A 24,468-nucleotide genomic window follows, 5' to 3' on the forward strand; every position below is an offset into this window, starting at 1 on the left:
ATGCCCGCCATCGTGAACCTGCTGTTTAACACAGTCTCCACCAACACCACCATCTCCTTCTCTCTGGTGTTGCCTCTGGTCAGCATCCTCTCTCTGTTGGTGGGGGTTGGAGGTCACCTGCTCGTGTGGTTGGTTTTGATGCGCAATCCACGGCGCCGTTCCAAGCCCAGCTCGGTCCTCCTGTTAAACCTGAGTTTTGCGGATCTGTGCGCTTTACTCACTCTGCCCTGTGTGCTACTGAGTGCCAGCTCTCAGAACTGGCAGCTGGGAGGAGGCGTTTGTGTGCTGTTAAGCTTCATGACCTCTCTGACGGCCGGAGTGGACATCTTTAGCCTGGCTGCCCTCTCTGTGCTGCGTTATCGGATAGTGGCTCCGTCGACGCGTCCCCCCGCAACCCCTGCGCAGGTGTGAGTATCTGAAGGAGATAATAAATAACACAGGGATGTTTTACAGATGCAAAGATGAAAGAAGTGTATGTAGTATGCATTATATATTTGAATGTATGTACAGTTTTATACATTCCTGTATTATACGGTGTAAGTTCTATAAGTGTGTTACTGCATTGTTTTAGAACAACAAATGTTGTAGGTTTGATTCTCAGGGAACAAACAGTATATTGACAAAATGTATAGTATAGCTTGAATGTACTGTAAATTGCTTTGGATAAAAGCGTCTGCACAAATCCAAACATGATATATGCTATGTTAGTGTTTGCACAAAGTAAAATTTGCCTTTGAAGTGAAGTGGTGTAAGATATTAAAGTTCTTTCAAAAGACAATCTTAAATGGAAGTATATTTTGTGTTGTCGGACTGGTAGATTTTTCATTAGTTTTAGAAAATCAGTGTCAGTCGCACAAGACAAAATACTGTCAAGATATTGTCTAAAAACAAGCCTTTAAAGGAGTAGTTCACCTTCAAAATGAAAATTCTGTCATCATTTACACGCCCTCTTGTCATCTCAAACCTGTGTGACTTTCTCTCTTCTGCAGAACACAAAAGAAGATATTTTGAAATATGTATTTCATATATATATTGAATATATATTTTGTCTTTCTTTGGCACACAGAGCTGGCACAGTTGCTGTCATCTGGCTGGTTTCCATCGCCATGGCCCTACCTAAGGTCACCTATATCCAGTTTGATAGTGGGTGCACTTGGTCGGTTGGGCGTGGTCACTGGCTGGGGTTCCTCGTTCCTGCGTTTCTGGTGTACTACGTTGCTCCTCTTCTTTGCATCGCCCTGCACTGCGGCCTGATCATCACACACCTGCACCGCTGCCGGGGCACTCTGGCAGCAGACCACCGCAATAAAAAGGCCACCGCGCTCCTCATCGGCTCCACCTTGGTGTTTGCCATCAGCTGGCTGCCCTACTACATACTAGAGTTTGTGAACGTATTGTCGCCATCCGTGCATTCCGTAAGCTCACCCGTCAACTGGTCCGTAAGCCCTGCCCCCAGCTCCGCCTCCCCATCGGCAAATACGGAGGTGTCTCTGCTGTGGGAGGTGACTTCGCTGTCTGCCATTCTTCTGATTTGTCTGGCACCTTGCTGGAACCCGCCGCTCTACTTCCTGCTATCTAAGCCAGCCCTCAGGCAACTGAGAGCGCTGTTACCCATAATGCACAAACGCTGGAGAGCCGCTACCCTCTTACAGCACATAGTGCCAAAACACGCTCCCACACAACCCCACTCACAGCCTGGGTCTCAACACGCTGCGCAGATGCTACCGGTAACACAAGCGCAATGAGAATCGCTTACACATCCACACGCTTGGTACAATCTAGATTCGCACGGTAAGAAACAGAACATGCCCCGTATAGCAACCCAGCAAGACTGGCGGGCGGCAAACACACCCACTCGCATGCGCAAAGTACACACAGACACGCCCAACACAGCGACAGGTGTTTTCTGTTTGAGCATCCTCATCTTTCTCATGGTGGCTGGGATTGTGAGTTGCTTAGTAACACTACAGAGAAGATAAGACCATGGACCTCTGCGTTTTATGTTCAGCATCACATTTACAATGTCCCAGCATGCCACCTGCATCGTTTTCTTCCCATCTTTCCAAATCTCTCCATCACACCAAAAATGTTTCTTGTACCGCAGCAAATTTCCATCACCAGCTCAGCCACACTACACACGCATTAGCATGTCCTTGACAACATATGTATTCATTTTAATTCGCTTGTAAATGTGTGCTGTAATTCTGATTGCCAGTGTGGTGAGTAATCATTTAGATTTGTGTGGGCTGGCAATGGCTGGTACATCAGATGTATGGTAAACATGGCTTGTTCGATTCTCACTGGCTGTCATCTGTAAGCTTTCTGACGGCCATCCTCAGCTTAACGTGAAATGAAATGCGCCGGTGTTTATTTGTAATGAAAATGTATTTAACGATTTCCCTTTAATGATAGAATCTTGCAGTGCAGTCGAGTCTCTGAGAACTCCGTCTCTGTGTCACCTGCCGATGAGTCATCGCTCTTCACAGGAGCTTTCATTCTCTGCTAATATTGTTGCCAGTGTAATAAAATGTGGATCTGAATCGATCCCACACTTTCTCTGCTGTTTTTATTCCCTGCTTCCCCACTGTATCCTCCTCCCTCCAAATCAACTCATTTATTTTACTGAGATGAACGGGGAGGAGGGGTAAAATTGAAAAGGATCCAGATATGTATTTTTCACTTGACATCGGTCTGTAATGCCACAGGAGTCGGATCTGTTCTCTCTGACAATTCATCTCCCCAGCACAACGAATCATGACCTTCTTCCATTTATGTGTCTTTCAGGCTTTGGCTGAAATGCATTACAAAGTGGCATTCGTGGCAAGCTAGTTATTTTCTTATTGTGAGTGCACAGAAAGAATTTTGTGAATTAATCTTAAAATGTCAAGAGGTTGGCGGATCAAGTATTTTTCTGGTACAAAAGCTGTTAAAAAAATAACAAAACCATCGAATGAGTTACTGTCAATAAATATAATAAGTGATGAGGCTGATGAGGATAACACTGAAATGCTATTGAGCTGTCCCACAATTACACTGACAACATCACCCATTGAACGCACTCACAAGACATACCGCTGTAATTATAACAGTCATATTTTGGGGAAGATTTCGAAATAATTAGAGTTGTCAACGCTCCCATCACTGCTTTCAGCCTCACACGGCGCCGGCGGGGTCTGATGAGACGCAATTAACACTGCAGATTACCATGCTCATCTCCGACAGGAGCTCAGCGTGCTCCCCTCGAACTTTGTTTGTCATCACGTGATGGCCCAGACCACCACAGACCACTGAGAAAGTCGTGACCAGCTAGACTCTGCTGTGGAGCTGCATTGAGCTGGTAATGTGACGTGTGATCTGTCTCATGTACTTGAAAGAGATATACTGTAATAGCTAATCTTGCCATGAATGTTGCAGTGGGCATATTTGCACAATGGTTAAAATGACATAAATTAATAGAAGTAAAAAATACAAATTCTAGTGAACTCCATTACTGTTTAACATTAATACCCGTTCAAAATCCCTGTGTAGTGTGGTTTGGGTCTTATTCATCAGGATTTTTGGTTCCCATCCACCAGATAACATTCCACCAACATAACCCAACAAATTACCAGTAGAGACCCATAGGGACAGTTCTCATTAAAACCAATACAATTCCCATTGTAACCATTAACTTCATTAGAATGTTTGTAATGTTCTATTGTTTTATTTCAGCAAGGTACAGTGTATGAAGAAGAGAGTGACAAACTCAATAACATTTTTTTTTCTTGCAGAGGCTTCCAAGAACGCATGAGACATGTAGCAATGTAGGCCTACATCAACTTTGATAAAAGCATAACCAAAAAGCAATCAAAACACCAGTGAATTTAAACGGAGGTCATGAGACTAAACGAACATGAGGCCGCAAGGCGACGTTCTCCACTCCAGCTATGACATACATGATAACTGATGGCTGCAATAAAACTAAACAAGCACTTAATCCAGAAGCGCTTGAAAACTTCAGGGTTACTGGAGAAAAATGGACAGCCTTCATGAGTCTTGCGAGTCTGAAACTAAGTGCTTAGCAAGGACAAAGCTTATGTCTTAAGAAGAGAGAGAGAGAGAGAGAGAGAGAGAGAGAGAGAGAGATCCACAGAAATAATCATGACCATATTGTGAATAAGAATGGGAAAGATCTCCTGCAACTCTGTCAAAATCAAACAATCAAACAATTAGAAAAACTAGAATTAGCAATCAAAGATAATCAAAACCCATTAGACTTCCTGAAAAACTGAAAAATCTAAAACCTTAAAGCAAAAAAGCATCTGGACCTGATTGGATTTTAAACTAAATGATAAAACATACAAACAGTCAATTCCAACTGGCCATTTTAAAGCTATTTAACGTGATTATGAGTGTAACTTCCCATACAGCTGGAATCAAGGCTTGATAACACCAATCTTTAAAAACTGAGATAAATTTGACCCTAACAACTGTAGAGGCATTTGTGTGAGTAGTAACCTGGGAAAATTATTCTGTAGTTTAATAAACGCTCGACTCTTAGACTTCATCACGACTAGGGTTGTGTATCGTTTGGATTTTTCCGATACCGGTGCCAAATCGATACTTTTAAAACGGTACCTAAATCAAAACTTTTAAAAAAGAGCCACAAAACAACGGTGGATGACATTAAAGAACAAAATGTTCAATTAAAAAATATTTATTAAGTAATAAAAAATACACAACAAATTCACAATTAAAGTTTTAAGTGAATGTGAAATGAGCATGGACACAAACATTGCTAGACACTAACATTGCTAAAAAGATGTTGCAGTGTTTACTGTTTACCCTCCAGCTACAACTAAATGCTCACCATAGTTGTATTAAATAGGGGCAGAAAATGCGTTGAATATATCAACAGATTAAGTCCATTTACAGAGAGCCTTCTTGGCTACATTATATGTTATAGACTTTAAAAAAGCTTTTGACTCAATTTGGCACCAAGGACTGTTTTACAGACTTATCGAAAGAGGCATAGGTGTTAGTACCTATGACCTTATTAAATCAATGTACACCGAGAGTAAATGCAGCATAAAAATCTGCACAAAACGTATACTAGATATCTTTATCAGGAGCATGGAGTGAGACAGGGTTGTGGTTTAAGCCCAACATTGTTTAATATTTACATCAATGAACTGGCAACCATTCTAGAGCGATCTGAAGCCCCCGGTCTCACTCTACACGACTCACAAATCAAATGTCTGCTCTATGCAGATGATCTGGTTCTGTTGTCTCCCACTCAACACTTCTTACAACAGAACCTGGACCTGCTAGAACAATACTGTCAGACCTGGGCCCTGACTGTCAACCTCAGTAAAACTAAAATTATCACCTTTCAGAAAAGATGCAGATCAGCGCTAACACAACACACTACAATTACTTGGGTCTAAAAATCACATCCACAGGAAACTTTAATCCTGCAGTGAATGAACTGAGAGATAAAGCACGCAGGGCCTTCTATGCCATCAAACGTCAATGTTTGGCTGAAAATATTAGAATCAGTAATTGAACCGATTGCCCTCTATGGCAGTGAAGTTTGGGGTCCACTGACAAATCCAAATCAAGATTTTACTAAATGGGAAAAACATCCAACTGAGAGCCTGCATGCAGAACTCTGTAAAAATATCTTACAAGTGCACCGGCGCACAGCAAACAATGCATGCAGGGCAGAATTAGGCAAATATCCATTAATCCTAAAGACAGAAAAAAAGGGCAATCATATTCTGGAAACATGTAAAACACAGTGACCCCCTCTCATATCATTCTAATAGCCCTGAAATACCAAGAGATGAGCAAAGAAATGAATCCTCTCTGTCAGCTGGTCCAGAGCTTCAGTACTGATGTTTCAGTCCTAACATCTACTGATGCTCTCGACCACAACCAGACTCAACCAAATTACAACACAAATGAAACAAACCTATATCACTCATTGAGAAACTCAAACAAAACAACAAAGTAAAATGCAATGTTATTTGACCCTAAAGAGAGAATACAGAATGGCAGACTATCTGAACACAGTGACAGCTAAAAATCTAAGAGCCACGTTGACAAGATACAGACTCAGTGGACATAAACTCACTATAGAGAAGGGCAGACAAAGACAAACATGACTGCCACAGGAACAGAGACGGTGTCCACACTGATCTCAACAAAATTGAGATGGAACGCCACTTCCAAACAGAATGCACAAAATACACGGATGTACGGACAATGTTTTATGGAAAATCAAGCCCATACACCAGACGTCTGAAAGTCTGTCAAACGATGAGAAACTGTCGTATCTGTTAGGAGAACACAAGGACTGCTATGTGTTAGCTGCACAATATGTGTCTGCCTGTCACAACAAAAGAGAAAACAATGAATCTGCCCTGACCTGATGCTTCCAATATATGTACATAACATTATATTATTACATCCCTTTATTCTGCTACTTAAAAGTATCCCTTACGAAAATTGACCATGGTTTTACTACAGTTAAAATGGAAAAATTGTAGTAAAACAATGGTTATCACAAAATTTTGGTTTTGAAAACCATGGTTTTTCCCTAAGTAATCAATGCACCAAAAAAAACATGGTTACTACACTTGTACCACAAAAAAAACATGGTTAATTTTCGTAAGGGATATTTTGCTTTTGTAAATCTTTGTTTAAACTATACCTTATTTCTGTTTTTATATTTACATATATTATAAACCACTTTAAGTAGCACTACATACATCACACTTTATTTAATTTTATTCTATTTAATTTTATTACTATAATTATCTTTCTTTTCGTTTGTTTACATACTTGCACTATTTGTACGCAGCCCAGCTGCAAATGCTTTGGCGATACGAATGTACATTTTGTCATGCCAATGAAGCACACTTAAATTGAAATTGAAATTGAGAGAGAGAGAGAGAGAGAGGGAGAGAGAGAGAGAGAGAGCTTTCAGGTGATAAAAGGAATGAAGGGGCGGGGTTGCAGTGCGGGGGCGGGGCCGCGCTCTCCTACGAAACGCCACTATAAAGACCTGAAGAGACACACAGGTGTACGATAATACACGATTCACGCATCGCAGGCCTACACAAAAGGGACATTTAACGTGTACTGTTAAGTCAGCGTGAGATAGAGGAGGATTTTGCACCGCCACAGTCATCGGGAGCGCTTCTTTTTTTTACACTACAGCCATGTGATGGCATATGAGTGGAGTGTAATGTAACAATCCCCACCGACGCCTGTGCCGCGCGCGTTTGACACTCAGTGAGATGACACGGACGGCGGAGCGTGTCGCTGATAACAAATGAACTGAAGAACGATGTCGGACCAGGTAAGATCACGGCTATCCCGTGTTTGTTTTACGGTCGTTTTGACTTTACAGGTTTGGGATGTACGCCGGTGTACACGCCCTCTTTTCCTCTGCAGCCTTTGTGACTTTGTTTTTGAAAACATTCCTGTGCAGAAGATGATAGAAATCGCTTTCTTGTTTTTTTATCTCATATTTCCTCCGTTTTTATTTTCTTGGTCATGTAAACAAACATAAAAAACAGAAGCTGTGGTCATTTGCAACAATTGCAATAATTCTTACTTCGTGTTCCATTCAACTCTTCATTTTGTATCAATCACTATGATTATTATTAACATTATTAATCATTACGTAGTGCTTCAGTATTCCTTACTGAATTTTAAAATGGTTTTAAAAGGAAACTCTTACTTTAGAGCTGGCCTCTGGTTACCTCTCCCCTGGCAGCACGCATCCTATTGTTTCACTGTCCTGCCCACAACAAAGTCTATGATTAATTAATTAGGCTCTTTCAATTAATATAATTGGCTGTCTGTATGTGTCTCGCATGTCTGACTCTAGATCAGCCGTACAAGGTCTCGGCTCACCTGCAGTGCTGCTGGTAGATTAATTGCTGCATTAATATTAATGTCTGTCGCTCTGGCAGTCAAACTCGGAAACAGTTTAAGGGTTCTCATGGTGATTCTGGTTGATAGAGATAGATGAGTGAAGCACTAACAGCCTTAAAACCGCAGCAGCTCATTACATTTTTCTCTGTACTTTTTGTCTTTTAGGAGGTTGTTTTTTAAGGCATGCTTGTTTGTGTAAATGGGTTTAAATGGTAGATGTGGACATGCTGTTGGTTCCTTTGACCCACTTTGAGTGCACAACCCCAGAGATCCCAGAGGATCATAATCTTCCCCTTCTGTGTGAATCATTTCTGCACATAAATTATCTAGATATGCGGACCTCCACTGGCATTATATGTCATTTTAAACATCTGATGTTATCACCTGTCCTTGAATTTTACAGGGTTATGGCTTGACTCTATCAGCTGCCCCGCCGCTTCGCAGGGGCAGCACCCCCCTGCCAATCAAGCATCAGTTAAAGCGGGAAGAGGCGGTGTCCGAGGACTACGATTTGACGCTGGGGCTCGGCGAGCCTGCCACTCCACAGATCAGCATTAGCAATGCCCTAGATTCTCCCCCACCAAAACCACCACAGCAGAAGTACCACGGGCCCCTTCGGATAGTACTGCTGGGCCAGAATGGAGTGGGCAAATCATCTCTAGCACTTTGTCTTGCTGGACTGTCAGACAGATCACTCTCTGTAGACTCAGAAACCCAAGCAACCGGTAAAGATTATTTTTCTTTAGAGCCTTTTTTTGCTCCGAATCATTCTTAAGGTGGATGCCAAGGACTGTACTATTCTTAGTCTTGCTGTGGATGAAACGCAGTTATCACCTCACAGACACCCGAGATCACTAGTGTAAGGCTCTCAGGATTTGATTGGAAAAAGCAGAGTGGGTGCTATGAAGGCATCCATCTTATTTCAGGTCTTTCATCATGTTGTATCTTAATGAGGTGTGAGAGAACCAGCAGAGTGCTGCACAAACAGAGCATGTCATTTACCGGGATATAAAGAGCCAAGCAGACTCTCAAGACAAGCTGTTTTTCTTATCCGAGTGTCCTTGCACATCAATTCTGCATCACGATCTAGACTAGATTATTGTTACGCAACACCTCGAGTCCAATTTTGAACTCGCCTTTCAAAACTTCTTCTGTATTCTTTCAACAGATGTATCATTATGCGGTTGAACTGGCATAATTACCAGTTTCTGATCAACCGCGGAAATAAAATTAGTAGCTAAATGAACACAGGTGATTTCATTTTCTTGTGATTGAATGTCAGGTTTTAAGAGATGTATTTGTGTGAATTGTAGATGAGGGTTACCAGAGACGGGTGACTGTGGATGATGAGGACAGCACAATTTTAGTGTATGACAATTGGAAGCAGGTGAGTCAAACACACATTCACAGATGCATAAAGCAGTGTGAAGTTTGCTTACACCACTGTTTCTTTCAATGCAAGCTGCCTTCTATTTCAAGGTAGCACCATATTGCTGTTCCTTTAATATTCTGTGTAGGGTTTTTTTAAGCCTCCAACCCTAAACTTATGCAGCCTGATTTAAAGCTACAGTTGCCCTTAACAGACAAACTGCTCTACAGAGCGAGTTTTGTAAATACGTTTTTTCTTGCGGTAAAAATGTGATGACATCTTAGCCCTGTGTCAGCCTCCGTAGAGCTTCGAAAGGGAGGGATGGAGTCGTTTTTTGCAATTTCGCAACCTCATCACTACATGGTGCTAAATTTCATACACTGGGCGTTTAAAGTTGAATAAAAATTACGTTTTGTTAAAAGTTTTATAATTTGTCCCTTTAACAAATATAAAAAATTTGATAAACTTAACAGCACTTTTCCATTTAGGGGTCAAACAAAGTGGAACCACACCGTTAATGTTTTAAATATGTTAGGTTAGGACATTTTGAGCTAATTATGTAGTCTGAATCATTATGAAAAGATCTGAATCATTAAGTTCTAAGCATGTGACAGAAATTTTGTGATATTGCACAGATGCTGAACCAAAAGGGCATCTGACAAAATAAAGGAGGAGTAGAAGCTGACTTTATTTTTAGTATAGAAAAGGCCAGTTCCGGCAAATGACATCTGAGTTTTAACAGTGTTTGGAGCTGCTCTCTGAATCATAGCAATATGGTTTCAAGATGGAAGGCAGATGTGATACCAGATGAGGTTATCCAGGAATTTTACTGCAATTAAATAGGTCTCACATTTAAAGAGTATGTTGAGCATGCATTTCACTATGATGTCATCTTCATATTTGTATACTAAGGTGTCTTTGTTGATTTATTTGTATTGATTCTTATGTATCAAAACAACGTCAATGTGGCATTTCTTTTACTGAAATCTTAGGTTATCTAAAACGACTCAAAATCACCGTTGTTCCCTTCAGAATATGCAAATCTAGTTAAATGTGTCTGCTAATTCTTCACTGCCAGCATAAAATGCACATGGTTGATGTACAGTTTCATGTAACGGGTAGACACAGACATGAATCACATGTGATTGGTAGAAAGAGAAAGAGAGAGAGGTTTATATAGAGACTTCAAAGGAATGGATGAGGAGAAAGATTAGAAACATGGTGTTCTGCTCTTTACCCTCCAGCAAAGGTTGTCTGCTGTTTATCACTTCTGTTTCCTTTTACTTTAGGGGAAATTGTTTTCTCTTTCTTGTAATTTGTTTCATTTCTGTCGAGAGCAACTCCTGGAGTTTAAGATGCTTTTATAGTAGTTTATGTGCAGCCGCTATAAAATAATTTCAGGAGTAATGACCTTGCCACTTCTATGCTGTTCTGAACCATTTACGGTAATCTAGACCGCATACGTTAATAGAGTATAAAACGTCTTGGTTACGGATCTAACCTCAGTTCCCTAATGTGGTGTGTCCTAAAATGAAAGGAAAGATGAGACTCTTCTTTGATGCTGACTCTTGTGGCAGGTGTCATCTCATCCAGAGCGTATGTGTCATTGAATTATTTACATCCATCTTCATCTGGAATGAAAAATTACACTTGATGTCTCTCTGTGCTAGTTCTGACCTTGCTTCTCTCTTCATTTATCGACCACCTTGCCCTCTTACTTTTTACATCGACCTGTTTATCTTTCTTTATATAAAAAGTGTGAGGACTTTCAGATGGGGTTAAATCCCCCTGCACGCCCCCTACATGTACTTTCCTCACACCCGTTTGCCGGATCTAAGCATATAGTGGGCGTATATTCCACACAGAATTCTGTTTATATTCTGAAATATGATGATACATTTTTCCTGGAACACACAGATGTATCAGTGATCACACGGGCACACGGTTGTGATTTTCATATGAATCATAAGCTCTGTTAGTGAGCTGCCTACAGAGTCAGCAAGGCATCATAGAAACAGTCCCAATGTGTTTTATTACGTTATGGTGCCCCCCTAAAATGTCAAATTTTTCCTATATTGTAAGACTCTTATCACATGCATTCTCTGCTGTGAAAGCAATCCCAGAATGCACTGCAACAAAAAAAGCAACAAAAAAGACATTTTGAATAAAAACGAACCTCTGTCATTTACAGCATCTCATAAAAGTATTGATGTAGTATTACATATAATAGTATTTAAGACATAAATAAACATTTAATATAAAAACTACTGAAACCAAGTGAGTTGCTCATGTGGAGATTAGAGGGGCGCTGTAAATGCTTTGGAACAGAGTCATACAATGTCTTAAGTCACAGTTTGCTAGATATCTTTCAACTACATCTGCCTGTTATGAGGTATCGTAGGGTTGTACGTATAGATATTTAACATACCACATTGGTTGAATGTGATCTTTGTAGCTGCTTTGAATATTCAGATATAGTCAAATCCCCAGGCGAAATTTACGTGACTTAGGCAGGTCTGTTCTGCTTCAGAATGATGCTTATGTCTCATTAGATCATCCCGATTTAGATGCTGTTTGTTTCCCTCGCTCTCTTTCTCTCTTTGTGTGTGTACAAGCAAGAATCTCAATAGCAATACAGAATGGCTGTGAGTTTGGACTAATTCCAGGGCAGAGAGAGAGAGAGAGAGAGAGAGAGAGCGAGCGAGCGAGCGAGCGAGCGAGAGAGAGAGGAGAGACCACTGACTGGAAGTGCTCCAGACTCACCCCTTTCCATCATTTTCTCTTGCTCCGTTTTGCAATTTCTCTCTCAAATTATCTAGCTTTCTCTTGATGCAACTATCGAGTACTCTCTCTTGGTGGCACATCATATCCTGTGACCTGTGACCTCAGCAACTGCGTTACATGCCGTGCCTGTTGTTCTCGGTTGCCATGGTTACCAGTGGTTACAGCTAGCTAACAAAATCCCATTATAAACTATTGAGTAATGATTCATCTTAATTTTAGCGAGGCAGAGATTCAGAGCTGCCCTTCTAGTTACATGGTCCATTGATTTTAATCTGTAGTGCATGTTTTAAAAGCCAATTAGAGAATGCAGAGCATGTTGGTAATGTTATTCTTTTTATAATTAAAAGGGTTTTAGTTGAGTAGGGGTTAGGCAGCATAATTTATTTAATGAAAGTCACTATTGCCTCAAATGAACAGACTGTTTTAATTAAATAAAATTGTTGTCTAAATGCTTTAAAGTGAATAAGCGGTGGTCTGCTTTGTCTGTAGTCTATACATACAGAAATATGCATGCCTCTTTATAGCCTGTTTTTGCACATTCATTTTAGGGGTTTGGGAATGTTTCAAGAAGCTCATATGTGAAATGTGTGTGTGCGTGTGTGAACTTGAAATAGACTTGAAGCATGTTTTAATTGCCTGATTGTGCCCTCACAGAGTAGTCTGCCAATTTAAATTAGAGTCTAGATAGTGGAGAACTTGTGCTTTGAATCATAGGGATTGTACAAATAGCATGTGATGTGAAATAAGCATACATCCTTATAGACCACGATTCACAATATGAAAACATCTTGCAAGTTACCTCACAAGTGGTTCCGCACAAAAGGAACTTTAAAAATGGCACTGCAAAATGTTATATATCTGTATAACACTTAAAAGGGATGGTTATCCCAAAATTAAAATTCTATCATGGTTTACGCACACTTAAGTTGTTCCAAACCTTTATACATTTCTTTGTTTTGTTGAACACAAAAAAATATATTTGGAAGAATGTTAGCAACTGAGATTTCTGCTGCACCATTGACTACCATAGTAGAAAAAAATATTGTATCTTTTGTTGTTCTGTTGAACACAAAAGATATTTTAAAGAATTAAAGGCGGGGTGTCCGAATTATGCTTGTTTAGACAAAGTCGGGCCGAGTACCAAAACAACCTTGTAGCCAATCAGCAGTAAGGTGCACAGGATGGACATTAATCGAGCCGAGCGCTGACGAAAGCGAAAGATGGGGTTAGCGGTGTGTCTGTTTTGGTGATTTGAACATCAACAACGGCTAAGAGAAATCGGACACCCCGCCTGGAAAACAAACAGTTCTGGGGCACCTTTGAAAATCATTTGAATTTTTTCTACCATGGTGGTCAATGGTGCACCAGAAATCTCAGTTGCATTTTTCTAAATATCTTATAGTATTAATAATATCTAATAGTATTAATTTATACAGGTTTAGAACAACTTGAGGGTGTTTTTTTTAGGTGAACTATCCTTTTAAGGTTGTATTTACTCATCTGTTTTTAAAATCAAAAGTCAATTAGTTAATGCACAATTAACTAACATAAAGAAAAGCATTGGCATAAACTAACATTAATAATCAAAAATTAATAAATGCTTAAAAACGACATTGTTCATTGTTAGTTCATGTTGCATTAAGTGATGAGAGCAAATACAGTACAACCTTATTGTAAAGTTTTACCATAAAATAAATGTTTTTTTTTCCTGCAGCGCTGTGGTAAATAAACATAAGTGCTTACAGAGCTCCCTTAAGACAAATTGTAATCTTTACCGATTAACAATACAATACTTTGGGTCTTAGTGAAGGTCAGCACTTTCTTGAATGTAAAACTAGGTCAGCAAATCTACTCTGAAGACGCAGTAAGTTTACAGTACAACTGCAGTCTGTGCTGCACACTGCAGCCTGTCGGAGAGAGAGAGAGAGAGAGAGAGAGAGAGAGAGAGAGTGTACTAGAATGAACTAATTCTTTCACAATGCTGCATGTGTAGTGTTCGCAAAGGATCCACGACATGCCAAGTTTATGGCCACAAGTTTATTTTGTTATTCGACCTTCACTAAGACAACTGTATATGTTGCATATATGGAGCCAATCTACACTACATCATCCCATGTAGAGCACTATACAGAGGCAATGTATATTACCTGCCCATGTCTACTGACTACCTCACTTAGCCTGGCGACTTAAAGTGCTTTTGACAGCGGGAGGGAAGAATGCCTTTAATAAGTCATTCTTTCTCTTAAAATAGCTTACACATGGTCAGTCTTATCTTTACGCAGACTTTAGACGTGTTCTGCCTCCCACCGTGCCATTGGACGACGCTGGGGTTTACGTCACATGCCTCTGCTCCGTGAGCGAGAGCGCCACTCTAACCTGTCTGTGATCACCTGTGTACACTCTGCAGTGCCACCCTGAAATCAATACAGATTAAATGAGGTGTGACCTTAAGAAATTTGATTTAATTTGTGTATTACCTAATTGAAATTAGTCGCTATATTTGGCCAAACTATAACAACAACAAAACTGAATGTTTGCCGCAGCTTTAAAGGTGTAAACTCGTACTGTTCACCTTTGCTATAAATAATTGATTTATTCCAAACTAAAAGATACATGATACTAAACAGCTCAAATGTTTATTTTCTTTTGTCGGGATGGTTTCCGTTTACTGTGGAGATGAGGTGTGGACTTGGCCATTGTGTGTGAAGACTTGAGGCGTTTTTTTTTTTTTTGAGAGGTGAGGCGTTTTGATTTTTTGAGAGGTGAGGCGTTTTTTTTTGAGAGGTGTGAAGTATATTTGTCTCAGTTAGGTTTAGTGTGCAATGTACCGCTGAGAGCCATATGGTTAAGCGTAGTGCACAACACTCTTTATGAAGTGTGAGCTTTGTCATCATTCATTAGGGAGATAGTTTCGTTTGATGTCGGCGCGATTGGCACAGCAAGCAGGCTTTTATTTCTGCGGAGGTATGCGTGTTTGTGTTCGGAGCGGTGGAAATGGTTGGTTTAGTGGCTGATAAAGCACTTTTAGATTGGATGGTTTATGTCTGTGCCCAGGCTGCCGGGCAGAGTGTGTGTATGTTGTTTTGGGAGGGATGGCTATGTGTGTGTAAGGACAGATGGTGTGTCATATCTGTCTGCAGGAGTGTGGCACCTCATACCCGTTCAACGAAACCAACTCTGTTCACGGTTAAGCATCAAATTATCCAACGTGACCCTCACCTCCCACAGAGCAACAAATTAAAGTCTCTTATCTGCTAAGAATGCTCCTCGTCCCCTTCTCCCTTTCATCTTATGTGTTTTTATTTTTCATCTGTGTGTTGGCTCGTCGGCCACGACCTGGCCTGATTTCCGTGTAATCTTCCTCTGCCAGAGCGGATGGTGGCCGGAAGAAGGTGTACTTGTGGAAAATGACCCAGCGGAGGAACGCCGGCTGGGGATTGAGTTCTGGCTCAGGGATGAGTTGGGGAATATTTTAATGGCATGTTAAACACAGATTGTAATCTGCTTTGTTGTGACCCCCCGTAAACTCATTGCAGTGAATAAGCCTTCGGTCCAGACTGAAATATGTATAAAAGAGAGAAACAGTTTCTGAGGTTTAAAGCTGTTGTATATGTTTTTTAATGTCCGTTAAAAATGTAGTGCACCAAAAAACCCATGAGTTTGGTAGAGCTAAAAATAGCTTAAAGGGATACTCCACCCAAAAATGAAAATTTTGTCATCATTTACTCACGCTCAAGTTGTTCTGAACAAAGAAATATGTAGAATTTTCATTTTTGGGTGGAGTATCCCTTTAAATCTAGAACGTTCTTACTTTTACTCAAGTAAAATATTTAAGTAAAACTACTTGCATAAAAGTCTCATCTCACAGCCATTCGTACGTTTTTTACGAGATGGCTAATTTGTATCAATTCTTACAAAGTGAATTGTACAAAAATGTACGATGATTAGAAAAACTCCATACTGAAGCCCTCCCTTAACCACACCCCTAAAACTAATGTCCCTGGCGTGAAAGCAAGTCGTACTAAAACGTATGAATGAGATACGAATTCATACGAATGAGCCACCTCATAAAATTGCAGTGAGATTGTGTTGGAAAGTAAAATTGGAAATTGTTGGAAATGTTGGAAAAAATTGGAGTAAAATTGGAAATTGTTGGAAATTTTGTTTTATCATAATTTGTTACAACTTAGTAGTTAATGTTAAAAAGTATACCTTATAATAAAATCGAATTTAATATTCAAATTACATTGTTCCATGCGATTAAAGGGATAGTTCACCCAAACATGAAAATTCTGTCAGCATTTTACTCACCCTCTTGTCATTTCAAACCTGTATGACTCTGCAGAACAGAAAAAAATATATTTTGAAGAATGTTGGTAATCGAACAACAGCAGTACTCATTGATTTGCATTGGTTTTGTGTCTATACAATAGAAGTGAATGGGTACCGCCATTGTTCGATTACCAACATTCTTCAAAAAATCTTCGTTTGTGTTCTGCAGGAGAAAGAAAATCATACAGGTGTGAAATGATGACAGAATTTTCATTTTTGGGTCAACTATCCATTTAAGTCAATATGACGTAAATTATCATAGTAAATATGTTTGTAAACGGCATTATGCTGTGTGAAAGACACAAGTGTTGGATTAGCTTCCATAGTTGTCTTTTATTATATTAGCATTTTATTGAAATTACATTAATAAAATGCACCAACAATTTCATTATCTAATGAAATTGGCGATTTTAATCATCTAAATCTGCACGGAGGGGACCAAAAGCTGGCAGGCATATTTGCTGACAGCATGAAAGGGATTTGTGTGTGTGTCACTAATATGCCTGCAGCCACTAGTGTGTTGCATTACCGTTATTCGCATGCACATATCTGCTGTGCATGCAGGGGTATTAAACCATATAAATCTTCATGTAAATCCAGCCATGAACAGGTAGACAGTGACAGATGGCACATAGTGCAGCGGAACGGCTCAAAGCTGTTGGCTAGATACTCTCTCACTCGCTTCTTGTTTCTATGATGAAGGAACCTTTTGCTCTGTCCGTATGACGAAGGGCTCTCTGGGGCCATGAGGAGCACTATCGACCATGTTGCGCTGTCTCGCTGTTGTGCTACCGAGACATGTCCTCTTCTAGCAGAGGTCTTCTTCTCATGTGCCGCCCTTGTGGCCTTCCTGCACGGGGCCGTGGCAGGTGGCCGGACCCCCTCTCCTCTCTCACTTCCGCCCCAGTAGACTGTTTCTGGGGCTTCGTGACGCTCACGCTCTGGGCAGAGTGCCTTGGCTGCCATGTAATTTTTTTCTCTCATAGTGCTGCTCTCCAGAGGGCTGAAATATGACTTTGGGGTTGGTGATGTAGGACACAAGCTATCTCTCTTGATCTGTTTGTTCCTTTCTTGATCAATCTGTTCCTCCTAGGAGACGATAAAATGAGAAATCTGTTGTTGTTTATTTACCCTCACTTCATTCCAAACACACATGACTTATTCCATAGAGCACAAAAGGGGAATTTTTGAATTTGTTATATTTCAGGTTTACTGAAGGCATACGACAGCTGAACTGCTGTCTAAGTCTAGACAGGAGAAAAAAACTGTCTACAGGGATGTTTTCTTTCCTCAGCGCATTACAGACGGGGTGATGGGGGTCCTGTCATGAAGAGGGGGGCTGACCCCTGTGTTGCCCATATTTTTACACTGGCGGCTTTAAAGTGTTAAAGTGTCCGGGGTAAACGCTTGTGTCTGACTGAGGCATCTGCTCTGCAGTGCCGTTTTAAACACACCTGAGCTCTGTGGCAACAGGGACAGAGAGAAACTGTGAGCTGGAACAACAACAGACATCACAGATTTACGGTCATCTCTTTAAATCACGCTAATCCTCTTTCATGGACACAAACAATCTAGAGCGCAACGCTAACCGAAGCTATTGTTTTATTGTGTTAGTTAGCTGTATTTTTTTAGTCATTATGTCTTAAATCAAAACAAACCAACTGCAGTTTGATTGATATTAATTGGAATGCACAATAAAAAAAAACAGAGTTATCTCATTTTGGAACCAAACTCTTCATATATATATCATATATACCTGTATGTATATATCTCAGGAGGCTAATTTTTATTATTGAAAATCTAGAAACGCCCCTGGTAATTCCATGCATTTACAAATCTCATTTTTTCAACACACACACACACAAAGAGAAAAAAATTAAACGCTAAAGCAAAGTTTTATGCAACCACTGTGCGTGTGACCTCATTTCTTATATTAAATAATGTTAATACACTCCAATTGCTCAATGTCTTCTCTGTGATATTCACATTCATTTTTTTACATAACGTCATTCTGTGTTGTCTCTCATCTTTTTCTTGTCTCATATCTCCACGTTCTTTATCTTCCTTGATCTCTTGTTCCTCATGTATTGGTTCTTCATCTCCAGCTTCTTTCATTTCTGCAGTTTTCACTCTAACCTCCTCATCCTCTTTTTGCAAGTGCACTGTAAAACATTTGTTCAAATGAAATTTCTGTCATTTACTCACCCTCAAGTCGTTCCAAATCTGTATACATTTCTTCATTCTGATGAACACCGAGAAAGATATTTGGAAAAATGCTTGTAACTAAACAGTTCCTGACGACCATAGTAGGAACATTGCTTTATAAATTTACAAAAAAGATATTTTGAAGAATGTAGGAAAGCAAGCAGTTCTGGGGCACTTTGACCAACATCGTCTTTTTCCTACTATGAGAAGTCATGTACTGGTTAAAATGACTTTGGCTGATCTCTCCTGTGATAAATCTGTTTGTGATTTTATTGACAGGACCTGTCCACCCTGCAATGCGAGATGTGCATCCTGGTGTTCTCGTTGACAGACAGGCGTACATTCCACAGGATCGCCCAGCTACGTCTTCTGTTGAGGGAGACGCTTCCCCACACCCCCATCATCCTGGTGGGCAACAAGAGCGACCTTGTGCGGTCCCGTGAGATCAGCACAGAAGGTAGAGCTGACCTTTAAACTGAAGGTCTTATAAATCAAATAGATTTGCTTGTCAAGATGTAAATAGTGTAGCAGGCAAATACCAGTTCTTTTAAGTCAAATGATCCTTGAACCCAATACAAATATGAAACTGAAAACTGATTAAAGAAACCTACGACATGAAATGAAATTTTGAATGTAATCTCTTTTTATTTAAGTGGTGTAAACTTTAGTACAGATCTCATAATTGAACAGGTATTGAATTCACACAATGGGCCTCATTTATGAAACGAGCGTACGACCGAAAACTGAGCATACGGTCGTTTCCACGCAAAACTCGGCATTCATCAATATGGACGTGAGCGGTTGCTACGATCAAATCTCACGACAGGTCTCAGTTGCTACGATCAAATCTCACGACAGGTCTCAGTTGCTACGATCAAATCTCACGACAGGTCTCAGTTCGTGTACGCAAGTTTTGAGAGGGTGAAAGTCTGTGTACGCTTTACCCTTTTGATGATTTCTGAAAAGGAATAATGACAAATAGAAAGATTGGTTTTTTTTCGTTTAGTATATCAAATGTAAAAATAGATTCCGATGCGATTTCTTATTTTCATAACATTAATAAAGTATATTCCTTTCCAGCCTAATTACATGATCATTTAATTGTTTGAAATTACAAGGTTAATGGGTGCTTTGGTGTAAAAAAAAACTTTCATGAGCTTTTAGGCTACTTCTAAGATAGTTTACCTCAATTAAAATGCACGATTAAAAGTAAAACATTTAAAAACCTACATTAATCAATTACAAGCAATGGGTAAGTCTACCTGTTTGCAAGGTGATAGCTTCTTTGTTTGACAAATATGCATTTTAATGAAAACAGAAAACACGCATGCTTTGATGTTATTTATTTGTGCGATCTGCGATGTCCGATGGGATGGAAGACGCGCACTGGGTCACAGCTCGAGGTTGCCTGGCTTTGTGTGGCAGGTGCAGGCCGGTTTGTGGGGGCTGAAGACCGCTGGTCCTGCCTCTGACAGATCTGAAAGAGAAAAAATAAATGAAGCAAACATAAAACGGTGTGTGCTTGATTTAAGCAGCCTGAAATGCAAGATTAGCAGCATTAGATTTTAAACCTTCATCCTGCTTAGAAACATGCATCTGTCTCCTCCGCAACAGACCAGTTTTTTCTTCACCTTTTTTCTTGCGCTCACATTTACAAAACATAAATATACAATAAAAAAATACAAACCTCAGCTGGAGTTCGGTTCACTACACCAAAGGTACGATCATTCGTACGATGAGATTGGCGGCATACGAATGTTTGATGAATCCCACGTAAACCCTGTCGTAAGACGATTTCTGCGAACGGATCTGCGCTCGTTTCTACTTTAGATTGATTAATGAGGCCCAATGTCCCTGTTGTCCACCTTATACTAGTGAGTCATCCATATTTAGCCTTGCTGCCGTGACTCAGTGTTTGTCTAAATGTTTCTGTCTCCATCTGGCCTTATTTATGTAAGGGCTTGGTGGATTCCTGGCAAGAAAAGATCACTCAGCTTATCGATGCGTACAGGTGCTGCTATGAGACGTGCGTTCGTAAGTGAACATATTGTCCATTTAGGGGCTGATACGATAACGGAATGTTGATTATCCTTGCTGCGGTTTTCTCAAAAGGACAAACACGTATTTGTCTTGGCGACTTTCATTTAGCAGATACATTTGCATTTGAAAGGCAAATTAAATTGAGTCGAGAGTAATTTACCGCAAAGAAATGTAATGCAACCCCCTAATTTACATATTATATATTAAACTCAAAACCCCTGTTGTCCTCATAATTAGGACATTTTTGTATGTTTGCTGTATTGTCTCTCACCCACAATGTGATGGTGTTACTATCTTGTGTTACTGTGTATGTATGCAAATGCTGATACACACACTTCTGTTCAACCTCTCACACTTTTTTTCTCTAATTCTCTCCTTCGTCTGCGTGGTGCAGTGAACACCCCATGCCACGTGTTTGCAGGAGCATGATAAGAAGTGGGGGCAGTAAGGCTTAGTGGGTCGTAATCATTAAGAAAATGGCTTGTGGGTGCTTTTATGTATTAGAGCTGATAACAGGGCAGTACTGGGTGAAGGACATCAGACGTGCTTCTCTTCTTTTAAGGCTGTTTTAAATCTTATAGAACAAATAGATTTGTACATTTTCTGAGAAAAACGTATCATGGAGTTTATGGCATTTTATAAAACTGTTAATAATCTTTAAAACTGCCTCTGATATTTCAATTGCAGACGTTTATGTACCTAATTTCATTCGTTTTTTTCCTCTGCGGCTCTGCCTTTATTGTTATTATTTCTATTAATGCATCACATAATCAATCTTATACAATATCTAATATGTATAAGAGCACAGAACAATATACTCAAAATGTAACACTTTACAATAAGGTTGTATTTGTTAATATTAGTAAATTAATTTCTTGTAATATAGTTTTATATGTTAATATTTTTAATATGAATACAGTTGTTTTTGTTAAGGCACTGTGCGCTAACTAATGTTCGCAAATACAATTTTCACTGTTGTATTGTTTAGAGATGCACAGATATATCGGCCAAAAGCAATTTTTCACATTATCGACTATTGGCTGATAATTTAAAAACAGCCGATGATCAGGGCCGAGATGTCCTGTCAATCAAAAGAGGACAGGAAAATGCAATGAATTTGTACTTTGTATATAGAAATTGTTAAGAAACATCACCAGTTTGATGTTCAATAATAATAGTCATTATATGATTTAGTAACATTCATAAAGTTAAGAAATATTAATTTAATCTTCAGAATCTGTATTTGTATAGGTGGAGAAATGTAGTATCGGTGCATCTCTAGTATTGTTCATTGCTAGTTTGTTTGTTAATGCATTAACTAATGTTACCAGAAAAAGGTTACAATACCATTGAAAGACAAATAACAAATGTGTTTACTATTACTATAAAACATTTACTTAGTATAAAAAATACTTGCTATACATTTGTTTTATTCTGATTTAAATTGTATTTAAACATCAGAGGTTGTATGGTCTGTTATTCACAAAGATTTATTCCTAAAATTTTGGTAAATGATTCGACCTTCATAGATGATTCAATATGTTTTCCACTCAATTTGTACAAAAAATAATAATCTTGTGTGGGAAGGGCAAATGGGTATTCAGGGACAGCTGCGCGCAGCAGATTTGTTTCCTCTGGGTGCCACAGTTAGTGCGGTCATCGATATGGAAATGTTTTGCATCTATCATCTCTGTCTGCAACATTCTGCCGCCACACAAGAACACACAAATCCATATCACAGAGTACTCAGCCTCGTGTAGATGGGTCAGGTTTACATTCGGTGATTGTGAGTCAGCGAATCGGACATTTAGGCATTAGATAAACCGGCACGCATACAATCTGTGAAAAGCTTTGAATGCATAAACACTGCGGGGTCAAGCATGGGGTGAAGCAGAGGCGCCCGCTCTAATGCTGAGAAAAGATGAGTCTATGGCCATAAAAGGAATTTACAACTTTCAGGAGGCTCGGCCTTTTTATGCTACACATAATAAATGTCCTGTGTGCAGCGGCAGAAAGAATGAGTTCCACTTCAGTTTTATAGCAGTGCCATTTTAAAGAGCTTGTGTCATGCATTGTTTTTTATCATTTTATTTTTAAGTCTGTTTATAATGCTGGTCAAGGTTTCTTGCACAAAAACAGTCATAAGTTGGGTTCTCTGACCTTTTCCACCCACTGTCTGAGTCGTAGAGGTAAACATGCTCTTGATGCTGCTTTAAATTGATGCTGCTTTAAATGACGGATGTTGCAACCTGCTTACCTCTTCAAGTATAAAAGCATTTATATTAAGATGCAAACAGAAAATACAGGAGATATGTACACAAAATTAAAAGAGCACAACAACAAAAAACAAATTTCTTCAGGCAAAAGTCAGTATTTACTGTAATGTGACCTTTTGAGCTAAGCACTTCTTGAACATGTTTTGGTAGACCGTCCTGAAGTCATTAGATTAGAATTAGTAATTCTGTTCCATTTACGATTAGAATTAGGGTCCTTTATTCCAATTAGATTAAAGAAAGCCAGGTTACTTTTCAAGTTTAGGTCACACTAAATAATTGCTACTTTAGCATACAGAAGCTGTATTTATTAATACTGCATACACATTTTCTGTATTTTCTTGTATAACACAGAGACTGAAAAAACGTTATATATTGTTCCATTGCATAAAAGCAATTAAAGAAATCTACTTGTGACCTAAGACTTGCATAGTACTGCATCTAAAATATATTTACAACAATAATAATAATAGGGCTGTCAAACAATTATTTGTGATAAATCGCATCCAGAAGTTTTTGGTTTTTATGTGCCCAAAGAATGAGGTCCGCTGACTACCTGAATATACTGAAATAACTGAATGACCAGGTTATTCCATCAATGGATTTTTTTCTTCCCTGATGTTACAGGCATATTCTAATTGACAATGCCAGGATTCATCGGGCTCAAATTGTGAAAGAGTGGTTCAGGGAGCATGAGACATCATTTTCACACATGGATTGGCCACCACAGAGTCCAGACCTTAACCCCATTGAAAATCTTTAGGATGTGCTGGAGAAGACCTTGCGCAGCGGTCTGACTCTCCCATCATCAATACAAGATCTCGGCGAAAAATTAATGGAACTCTGGACGGGAATAAATGACATTGCAGAAGCTTATCGAAACGATGCCACGGCGAATGCGTGCCGTAATCAAAGGCGGTCTAGCGAAATATTAGAATGTGACTTGTTTTTTTTGGACGGGCAGTGTATATTATGTAAACACAAATGATGAATGCAATTAATCATGATTTATCGTTTGACATTCCTTAATGATAATAATAATAATAATAATATAACAATAATAAAAATTACCATAATAATACATTTAAAATAACATATTGCCAACAAAAATTCAATATATTTTTTTCACTTCAATTAATAAAAACAAATTATTATATGCTGTATTTGCCAGGTGCCAGATAGGGGCTAACTAGACCATGCTACCCATGATCCCTTTAATTGAAAGAAAAGAAAACATTTCATATAATGTACGTGGTAGAAAATTAAACTTTAGAAAAAATGAGAAACAAAATTCTATTTTGATGCAATAATATGACTCCAAAACAGTGCAGGTTTTCTATTTGTCCTTACCTCCTCTTAGCTCAATATACACAACAGTGTTGTCAAGTTAAGTGATCCAGCTGAAACGTATTCATACACTTCCAAATAGACACACACCCACACAAGACAAGCATTAGTCTTTATTTCTTTCTTATCCCTCCTTACTGCTCTATTAAGTCCCACTCAGTTTATTCAGTTATCTAAAACTAATCTGTGTTT

General features: G+C 39.3%; 3 protein-coding genes and 1 long non-coding RNA gene across 5 annotated transcripts in view; 2 read left to right on the forward strand and 2 right to left on the reverse strand.

Annotated features, from left to right (window-relative positions):
- Positions 1-2,822, forward strand: si:ch211-119o8.4 (galanin receptor type 1). The gene is made up of 2 exons (XM_057333338.1): positions 1-407; positions 1,067-2,822. The coding sequence occupies exons 1-2, from the start codon at positions 1-3 to the stop codon at positions 1,743-1,745; spliced, it is 1,086 nt and encodes a 361-aa protein (XP_057189321.1). The 3' UTR covers positions 1,746-2,822.
- LOC130553990 (uncharacterized) lies at positions 313-7,915 on the reverse strand. The gene is made up of 3 exons (XR_008962934.1): positions 7,730-7,915; positions 913-983; positions 313-415 (listed from the first exon to the last, which is right to left on the reverse strand). It is a non-coding gene; the product is annotated as an uncharacterized LOC130553990 (long non-coding RNA).
- rem2 (RAS (RAD and GEM)-like GTP binding 2) overlaps positions 7,017-24,468 on the forward strand; it is a 22,525-nt gene continuing 5,073 nt past the window's right edge. The window contains exons 1-4 of the mRNA XM_057333339.1: positions 7,017-7,345; positions 8,330-8,651; positions 9,240-9,313; positions 18,896-19,073. Coding sequence (XP_057189322.1) covers positions 7,334-7,345; positions 8,330-8,651; positions 9,240-9,313; positions 18,896-19,073 — 586 coding nt within the window. The 5' untranslated portion in view covers positions 7,017-7,333. The remainder of the gene's footprint in view (positions 7,346-8,329; positions 8,652-9,239; positions 9,314-18,895; positions 19,074-24,468) is intronic.
- si:ch211-119o8.6 (uncharacterized protein LOC556659 homolog) overlaps positions 19,624-24,468 on the reverse strand; it is a 33,725-nt gene continuing 28,880 nt past the window's right edge. For both annotated transcript variants that reach the window (XM_057333337.1, XM_057333336.1), the window contains exon 5: positions 19,624-20,093. In XM_057333337.1, coding sequence (XP_057189320.1) covers positions 20,008-20,093 — 86 coding nt within the window. In that variant the 3' untranslated portion in view covers positions 19,624-20,007. The remainder of the gene's footprint in view (positions 20,094-24,468) is intronic.

The sequence above is a fragment of the Triplophysa rosa genome, linkage group LG5, assembly GCF_024868665.1.
Source record: "Triplophysa rosa linkage group LG5, Trosa_1v2, whole genome shotgun sequence".
NCBI classification, from domain to species: domain Eukaryota; kingdom Metazoa; phylum Chordata; class Actinopteri; order Cypriniformes; family Nemacheilidae; genus Triplophysa; species Triplophysa rosa.